General features: G+C 42.7%; 1 protein-coding gene across 1 annotated transcript; it reads left to right on the top strand.

Annotated features, from left to right (window-relative positions):
• Positions 1-2,810: 2,810 nt before the first annotated feature.
• On the top strand, positions 2,811-7,370 carry LOC143975854 (zinc finger MYM-type protein 1-like). The gene is made up of 4 exons (XM_077478413.1): positions 2,811-2,867; positions 4,699-6,224; positions 6,310-6,412; positions 7,293-7,370. Exons 2-4 carry the CDS (start codon positions 4,729-4,731, stop codon positions 7,368-7,370), a joined length of 1,677 nt encoding a protein of 558 aa, XP_077334539.1. The 5' UTR covers positions 2,811-2,867; positions 4,699-4,728.
• The last annotated feature ends 2,057 nt before the right edge of the window (positions 7,371-9,427 follow it).

Raw genomic sequence — 9,427 nt, 5'->3', positions numbered from 1 at the left:
AGCAGCAGTTCACATTCCTCTCCTCCTCTGCTCGGCGCGCTGATCCGTCGGGGAAGACCGGAAGTGACGGCTAACTAGTCTGTCACTCAAACCCATAGCATTGTAAACCTATGGGCGCCGGGCGGATGCAGATCGGCATTTGTACTAGCGCCACAAGGCGGGTTAAAACCCCGCAAATGAAGCGCCGCGTCTGCAATCTTGTGATTGCGTTGACGTGGCGTCTTCACATAGTGCACTGTGTCCAGCGCTGCACTGTATCCGGCGCTCGTACACAGTGCACTTAAGGACTTTTTTTCATTTTTTTTTTTAAAGGGCCATTTCCAAAAAAAAAAAATATTTTTTTTTTCATTTTTTTTTTTTTTTTTTTGTGACTGCCTGGAGGGGGGGCGGCGCCCGGGCGCCCCCTATGGACGGGCCGCCACTGGTCCAAATTCAACCAAAATTCAGCTGAAATTGGACCTAGACTGGTGAATGGAGAAGCTTCAGACCCCCTGCTGTGAACTGCTCTGTGCTGTAGTGTGAACTCATCCTAAAGGCAAAAAAGGGAAGCCCTACACCTCATAGTAGGTTTTAGTAACAGTGGCACTGCAAATAGAGGTACAAACAGTGGCGGCCCGTCCATAGGGGGCGCCCGGGCGCCGCCCCCCCTCCAGGCAGTCACAAAAAAAAAAAAAAAAAAATGAAAAAAAAAATATTTTTTTTTTTTGGAAATTGCCCTTTAAAAAAAAAAAATGAAAAAAAGTCCTTAAGTGCACTGTGTACGAGCGCCGGATACAGTGCAGCGCTGGACACAGTGCACTATGTGAAGACGCCACGTCAACGCAATCACAAGATTGCAGACGCGGCGCTTCATTTGCGGGGTTTTAACCCGCCTTGTGGCGCTAGTACAAATGCCGATCTGCATCCGCCCGGCGCCCATAGGTTTACAATGCTATGGGTTTGAGTGACAGACTAGTTAGCCGTCACTTCCGGTCTTCCCCGACGGATCAGCGCGCCGAGCAGAGGAGGAGAGGAATGTGAACTGCTGCTGGCCTGCTGCGCTGCACTGTGAAAAAACAAGGTACTGTGTGAACATCTCCTCTCATCACATCACAAGATTTTATCACATTTCCACAATCGCTCAATTCAAGAGTTCAACTGCAGCGATCCGTTCATCAGCCACCTTAACCCTTCCCGCTCTACCAGCAAAAGACAAATCATTCACGTATTTTACTGCTCTTAGTGTTGCTCCTATCTAATTTGGCAACCTATTTTAGTATGACCCTGGAATGAAGAAAATGTATGTTTATTGAAAAATCCATGAAGTTTAACATGACACGCAAACAATCGTGCTTAGACAAATACACATTAATGAAGCAAAGTAAATAATTATTGATCCGTCTGCAGAAAAGAGTATCTACAGAGGAAATGTGTGCTGCTGTTAAAAGCTTAAAGGGGAATTCCAGCCTATAATGTGTTGTTAAATGAAAGGAGAAGCACAGGCAAAGCTTGTTTGGCTGTACTTCTCCTGGAGTCCTGCGGATCAAAGGGGTGCAGTTTGTTCTGCACTCCTGTGACCCGTTTTCAGCAGATAGCGGGCTGCAGCTCGCTGTCGGCTGATGCCACACAGCCATACCACCCAACATTTTGAGATAAGAAAGAGGGACACCTACTAAGCAACGCATGTAGGCATAGGACACACCCCCTGCCACATCCCCTTAAAGAGGAAGTAAACCCTGATGAGTTTACTTCCTCTTTCATTCCCCTAGTGTTAACCCCTTCCCTGCCAATGACATTTTTACAGTAAACAGTGCATTTTTATAGCACTGATTGCCGTATAAATGCCAATAGTCCCAAAAATATGTCAAGAGTGTCCGATGTGTCCGCCATAATATCGAAGTCCTGATAAAAATCGCAGATCGCCATCATTACTAGTAAAGAAGTAATAATAATAAAAATGCTATATATCTATCCCCTATTTTGTAGACGCTGTAACTTTTGTGCAAACCAATCAATATAAGCTTATTGTGATTTTTTTTTTTTTATCAAAAATATGTAGAAGAATAAATATCGGCCTAAATTGAAAAAAAAAATAGCTTTTTTTAAAAAAAAAATTGGGTTATTTATTATAGCAAAAAGTACAAAATAATGTGTTTTTTTCAAAATTGGCACAATTTTTTTGTTTATAGCACACAAAAATAAAAACCACAGAGACGCTCAAATACCACCAAAAGAGAGTTCTATTTGTGGGGGGGAAAAAAGGACCTCAATTTTGTTTGGGTGCAGCGTCGCACGACTGCGCAATTGTCAGTTAAAGAGGAAGTAAACCCTGATGAGTTTACTTCCTCTTTCATTCCCTGCAAAGGTAAAGCATAATGGACTACTATGCATCGCATCGTATTGCATAGTAGTCCATTATGTGTCACTTACTGTACCTGACACAGGAGCCAGCGAAGTCACCGCTGTCCCCTGTAGTCCGGCGCATCCATCCTCTCGGTGGGGTCTCGCAGCTCCGCCGCTGTCATTCGGCGAAGCCGCGATGACGTCGCTCCCGCGCATGCGCACAGGAGCCGACGCGCGCGGCAACTTCGTCATTGACAACGCCGCGCTCGGTGCGCCTGTCTATGGGCAAATATCTCCTAAACCATATAGGTTTAGGAGATATCTCTTGGACCTACAGGTAAGCCTTAATCTAGGCTTACCTGTAGGCCAAAGTGTACAAATGCCGATCTGCATCCGCCCGGCGCCCATAGGTTTACAATGCTATGGGTTTGAGTGACAGACTAGTTAGCCGTCACTTCCGGTCTTCCCCTGTCGGATCAGCGCGCCGAGCGGAGGAGGAGAGGAATGTGAACTGCTGCTGGCCTGCTGCACTATGAAAAAACAAGGTTATAATTGCTGGAAATCCACAGGAGGGGGGCAGAGCTACAGGATGGATGGAGGGGGAGGCTTTACACGGGCAGCACTGACGATCAGCACTTCTATTATCTCCACTGAGTGGTTTTGCTGTGTCTCGGTTTGGCAGTCAGACCTGAATCTCTCCAAAAGCCTGTCTACTGCAGACAATGACATCTAGTATAGGCACTTGTTGGCCATTCGGAAACCAACACTCCTTCCAGTGTTTTACCCCCCCCCAACACCCCAGGATAACATTACCTTTAGCAAAAATTTGCTGGCAAAGACATTTTATAAACCTTTTTTGTATTTTAGTGTAAATGTGAGATCTGGGGACTTTTTGACCCAGATCTCATATTTGAGAGGACCTGTCATGCTTTTTTCTATTACATTCCTTGTAATAGGAATAAAAGTGACACCATTTATTTTTTAAAACTGTGAAAAAAATGTTTTTTAAAGCACCTAGTCCCGACGATCTCGCGTGCATAAACGAACGCATACGTGAGTACTGCGCACGGCCGCCCGCATATGAAAACGGCGGTCAAACCACACATGTGAGGTATCGCCGCGATCGTTAGACTGAGCTCAATAATTCTAGCCCTAGACCTCCTCTATAACTTAAAAGATGCAACCTGTAGAATTTTTTAAACGTTGCCTATGGAGATTTTTGAGGGTAAAAGTTTGACGCCATTCCATGAGCGGGCGCAATTTAGAAGCGTGACATGTTGGGTATCAATTTACTCGGCGTAACATTATCTTTCGGAATATATCTAAAAATTGGGGTAACTTTACTGTTATCTTATTTTTTTATTAAAAAATTTTTTTTTTTTTCATAATAAAGTGCGCTTGTAAGACCGTTGTGCAAATACAGTATGACAGTAAGTATTGCAATGACCGCAATTTTATTCTCTAGGGTGTTAGAAAAAAAAAAGGGAAAAAGGGGCAGCTGCCCTGGGCCCTGGCATTGTTGTATGTCCCCAAGCAGCTGACTCATACTTGCAAACTATCCCAGTTTAAATTCCCTTGTCCCTTGAGGTTTTAGTCCTGTGCTATGTCCCAATATCTCAGTGTGAAGTTCTGTTACTAAAGCTGCTCAGCCCTATTGTTGTGTACAGATAACTCACCTGCAGAGTGCAGACCCTGTGTTTACATGTAAATACAGGCATTCATATGTAAATAGCGGCGGACTGGTGGCATTGATATGTAAATAATAGAGTGGCCATTCATATGTATATCATACCAAATACAAATTTTTGCCCAGGGTCCAATCAATATTAAAGCTTTTTTATTTATTTATGTATTTATTTCTTTTTATGTAAAAGGATGAACTTCCGATGCAAAAGGCTGGACCCACAAATCTATATATGATGTGCAGGGTCCTGTGTATAATGTAGAGCCTGGTATGGTCTATAATAATAACTGATAGCTATTGTTTTTCCAAGATAAACTTCAAATTTCTGGCTGTGTTTTTCACATGGCAATATTGAATAAACATGCATCCAGAACAGCAGGAAAATGTTGTGATCAGATTGAACCTACATTATGTACCCTGTACACTAGTCCTCTGAAGTCTATTGCCACTGTATAAAAGCCAGCCAGGAACTTAGCACAGGGATGGGGGGAACCCCTTATAATGGGCACAGCAGCCAGCAGCTGTACAGGCCCGGGAACTCAGCACAGCCATGGTGGGAACCCCTCATTATGGGCACAGTGAGGCTGCAATTGATGGGCAAGGTGAGGCTGCATTTGATGAAATAGACACTTGCATTTGGCAGCACCATAATCTCTCTTTTAAACTTACCCATACTTTCATTTGACTCATAGGTATTGAACATTGTGCAATTTATTTTCAAAATGACTGAAAATTCGGTTCCATCTTTGAAACTATTTCCCTTCACAAGGCGTACAGATGAGGAAAAAATGAGGTTAAAGGAGCTTGGACCATATCAACCCAAACTGCAAATTCAGCAGAGGTCAAGTGATCGTGGTCGAGTTTACACGCGAAGCTTTTCCACCACTTCTTATAATAAATGGAGTTGGCTAGCTGGATGTGATGTGACTCATGCATATTATTGTTTTCCATGTTTGCTATTCCAAAGTCATGGCACCGACACGCTGTGGATATCAACAGGGGTTAACGACCTAAAGCATCTCACTGAAAAATGCAAGCGGCATGAAATTACCCAAAGCCATCTTGACAATGTTATGAGGCTCGAGTTTTTTGGAAAGCGTAGCATTGGTGAACAGCTAGATGCAGGCTACATAATTTCCATTAGAAGACACAATGAAGAGGTCACAAAAAATCGACACATCCTGTCTAGGATAATAGACTGTGTGAAATTTTGTGGTGCATTTGAGCTGGCTTTGCGTGGTCATGATGAGAGTGAGAGCTCCGAAAATCCTGGGATATTCCGTGGCTTGGTTGATTTTGTTGCTTCTCTTGATGGAGTTTTGAAAGAGCACCTTGAGAATGCCACTGTTTTTAAGGGCACTTCAAAAACTGTGCAGAACGAGCTGTTGGACTGTATGCTGTCTGTAGTGAAGGAGCACATTATCCAAGAAGCACAGAGCAGCAATTTCATCTCAATCCAGGCCGATGAGACCACTGATATTGCCACCCATTGCCAACTTGTGCTTGTACTGCGCTACATAGATGACAAAAACAATGTACAAGAGAGGTTTTTTGAGTTTATTTCTCTACATTCCGCTAATGCAGATTCCATTGCTACAGCACTACAAGAGCGCCTTGCTGTCATCCTTCCAGGGGATCAGAAACATAAGCTCATCTCCCAAGCATATGATGGAGCCAGCGTGATGAGGGGTGCCACTTCAGGGGTTCAAAAGAAGATTCAGGATATTTACCCAAATGCCCATTACATCCACTGCTATGCACATCAGCTCAATCTGATAATGCAACAGGCCACTTCTCAAATGCCCAAAGTGAGACTTTTTTTTTCAAACCTTGGAGGATTTGCCAGCTTTTTTGCCAGATCACCCAAGCGCACAGATGTACTTGATAAAGTAGTTGCCCATAGACTACCAACATCAAGCAGTGTTAGATGGAACTTCCACAGCCGTGCCGTCCATACAGTGTTTGAGCACAGAGAGGACCTCATCCGCTGTTTTGAAACCATAAGAGACTCAGGTGATTTTGACTCAGTTACCATGAGAGAAGCAGCAGGCTTTGCCGTGCTGCTGGAGGATCAGGATTTTAAATATTTTCTTGCGCTTTTCCACAACATTATGCCGCATGTTGACCTCCTTTATGCCAAACTCCAGAAGAAGGACATAGATTCAGTCCACATTAAGGGGAGCATCCAGCAGTTCCAGCGGGACATACAGATGATCAGGTAGCAGCCGTAATCCTCCTTTTCCATGTGTTGTTGTTGTTATTATTATTATTTTTTTAATTATTATTGCTCATACATTTTGCAGAGATTCTATCCCATGCCTGGTTGACGAAAGCAGTCAAGGTGGTTCTCAACCGAAGAGGCGGGGCTCACTGAATCCAGGAGACCATAAACGCATTGCATCTGAGGTGAGTGTTTATTTGTTGCAATATTTGTCTTTTTGATAGCTCCCTTAGGCCCCTTTCACACTAACGTCCCGTTCAGGCCCGCCTGTCAGTTTTTCAGGCGGACCTGAACGGGTGCTCCATAGAGCTCTATGGAGCGTCGGATGTCAGCGGTGACATGTCCGCTGACATCCGACCCGCTCCGATCCGAAAAAGTGTAACGGAGGAAAAAGCTATTTTTCCATCCGTTTGTGGATCGGATCGGGTGACGACGGGCACTGCGGTCCGTCGTCATCCGATCTCCCATAGGGGAGAGCGGCGCTGTGACAGGTCCGTCCCTGCGCAGTGTGCAGAGACGGAGCTGTCATTTCCCTGCTCAGCGGGGATCGACGGAGTGATCCCCGCTGAGCAAACGGACATCCACGGGGCGGATCAGAACTGATCCGCCCCGTGTGAAAGGACCCTTATAGATATGAAGATTGGAAAGAAAAATATTTTTCTTACAATAGTCATATAAAAATGATGTGATCTAAAAGGATTTGTTATTCCCTCTAGTGGATAACATTAGTATTACAACCTTCATCTGTGTTAGCTGCCTGAACATCAGAAATGCATGAAACTTGACATATTTACTAAGAATGTCTTGTTGTCCAATGTCCATGTGTATGGAGTGCTGAGAAATTATGGATTCCAAACCACTGAAACTGATCTCCCTTTATAACTTTAAAGTGAACATTTTAAAATGACCAGTTTTAAGTTATGACTCCATACACATGGACAAGAAATTCTTAGTAAATATGTCAGGTTGCATGCATTTATGATGGTCAGGGAGCTAACAGAGATGACATTGACACCCCTAATTGACATCACTGCCTAATTTTTGTTTTTATCCTTCACTCTATAGGTCTGTGATACCATACTATTGCACACCATGCAACGTTTCTCCTTCACAAAACACCTTGTTAGTGCCACTTTGCTTTAAGCAGACAGGTTTGAACAGTACGCAGTGGAGTTTCCCGAGGATGCACTGAGTGAGACTTTGAAGGCCTATCCAGTTCTGAATAAAAATAAGTTAAAGACAGAGCTTGGTCTCATCTACCGCACACAAGAGTTCAAAAAGTGTAATGGTGCTTTGGACCTATTCAGGCTGTTTGTGGGCAACAATCTTGCTCATGTATTTAGAGAGACTGTGACTTTGCTAAAGATCCTCATCACCACACCCATGACCACAGCAGAAGCTGAGAGGTGCTTCTCAACCTTAAAAAGAATAAAGACTTTTCTGAGAAATAGCATGACCCAGGAAAGGCTGAATGCATTGGCCATGCTGTCAATGGAAAAGAGAGTGGTGACAGAGATGACTGACTTCAACCAGAAGGTCATTGAGAAATTTGCAAGCCAGAAAGAAAGGAGAGCAAAATTTATTTTCAAATAGTTGGACTGTTGCTAACGTGAATTTGTATTCAGTCACCTTTACTCTGAGTCTTTTTGTTGTTTGTTGTACAATAAAGTTTGTTTTCTGTTGTAAAAAAAAAATCACTGATTTGTGGTACTTTTATTGCATTCTTTAACAGTTGGTTTAAACATTGACATTTTCAATATTTTATCCAGATATATAATCTGTCCTGTGATTCTGGGGCTGTATACTCTGTCCTGTGATCTGAGCTGTATACTCGTGACACTATGGGTGGAAGGAAGTGGAATACAGGGGACGGATTAGGTGGATTACATAAGGGGCGTGGTTTGTGAGAAGTGGGAGGGGCCAAAATGATGGGCGGGGTCATGATGGGCGGGGTCTTGCGCCCCCCCATCCAAAAACTTCACCAGCCGCCACTGGGTACAAATAGAGTCTGACTCAAACATAGCTGGAACCTTCCAGGTAAACTCAGCAGGATCTAAAGTGAAATTCTGTGCAAGCAATTGTCAGCACTAATTAAGACAGCATTGCCAGGCATGTTGCATACACCTTATGCAAGCCTTCCACCTGTAGAATTTAGTTTGAATGTTCAGAGGAGAAAGCATGAAAATTGCTCGTCTGATGGTGCCTTCATGGACTCAATTTTCTGTTCCAGTACCATGTCAATGTCCCAAGCAAATGTTTTATTTTTGTATTAACTTTGACAAGAGCTTACGCATAAAGCCTTGTACACACAATGAGATTATCGGACCAATGATCGTCCATTTTTTTTTCCTTTTCAAAAACGGATAGGTTACTAAAGTACGAAAATTCTCATACCTCAGAATTACAATTCTAAAGTAATGTATTTTTATTGTATTTGCGGATGAACACTGTGCTGATTAACCACTTCACGCAAATCACCTTAATTGTACATTGGTATTTTGATGCTAAATACCTTTGTTATGGCAGCAGATAGCTCACCTCCATAGCTTTGGAGGGCGGAAGCAACGTCAAACGTCACTTCCGCCCAATGCTCTTAAAAGAGAAATTTAAAAATATATATTTTTTAAATTACATTTTTTCTTTATTATCATTATTATTATTGCATTTTAGTGTAAATATGAGGTCTTTTTGACCCCAGATCTCACATTTAAAAGGTCATGTCATGCTTTATTTCTATTAGAAGGGATGTTTACATCCCTTGTAATAGGAATAAAAGTGACCCAAAATTTACATTTTTTAAAAGGCCAGTGTAAATAAAAAAATAAAAGGTAAAATAAATAAGAAAAACATTTTTTTTGAAAGCACCCCGTCCCGCCGAGCTTGCGCACAGAAGCGAACACATATGTAAGTCGCGCCCGCATATGAAAACTGTGTTCAAACCACACATATGAGGTATCACCGCGATTGTTAGAGCGAGAGCAATAATTCTAGGAAAATACCTCCTCTGTAACTCAAAACTGGTAACCTGTAGAAATTTTTAAATGTCGCCAATGGAGATTTTTAAGTGTATAAGTCTGTCGCCATTCCACGAGTGGGTGCAACTTTGAAGCGTGACATGTTAGGTATCAATTTACTTGGCGTAACATTGTCTTTCACAATAAAGAACAAAATTGGGCTAACTTTACTGTTATTTTTTAACT

The sequence above is a fragment of the Lithobates pipiens genome, unplaced genomic scaffold (genome assembly GCF_037356315.1).
Source record: "Lithobates pipiens isolate NorthernLeopardFrog02 unplaced genomic scaffold, aLitPip1_a1.2 Scaffold_13, whole genome shotgun sequence".
Lineage (NCBI taxonomy): Eukaryota > Metazoa > Chordata > Amphibia > Anura > Ranidae > Lithobates > Lithobates pipiens.
The sequence above is the reverse complement of the archived record's forward strand: the minus strand, read 5'-3'. Positions and strand labels throughout refer to the sequence as shown.

Excerpts from the sequence above, each read along its gene's own strand:
- LOC143975854 (XM_077478413.1), top strand. The coding sequence starts at position 4,729 with ATGACTGAAAATTCGGTTCCATCTTTGAAACTATTTCCCTTCACAAGG. Across the intron at positions 6,225-6,309 it reads CGGGACATACAGATGATCAG|AGATTCTATCCCATGCCTGG; the intron begins GTAGCAGCCGTA and ends TACATTTTGCAG. Across the intron at positions 6,413-7,292 it reads ATAAACGCATTGCATCTGAG|GTCTGTGATACCATACTATT; the intron begins GTGAGTGTTTAT and ends TTCACTCTATAG.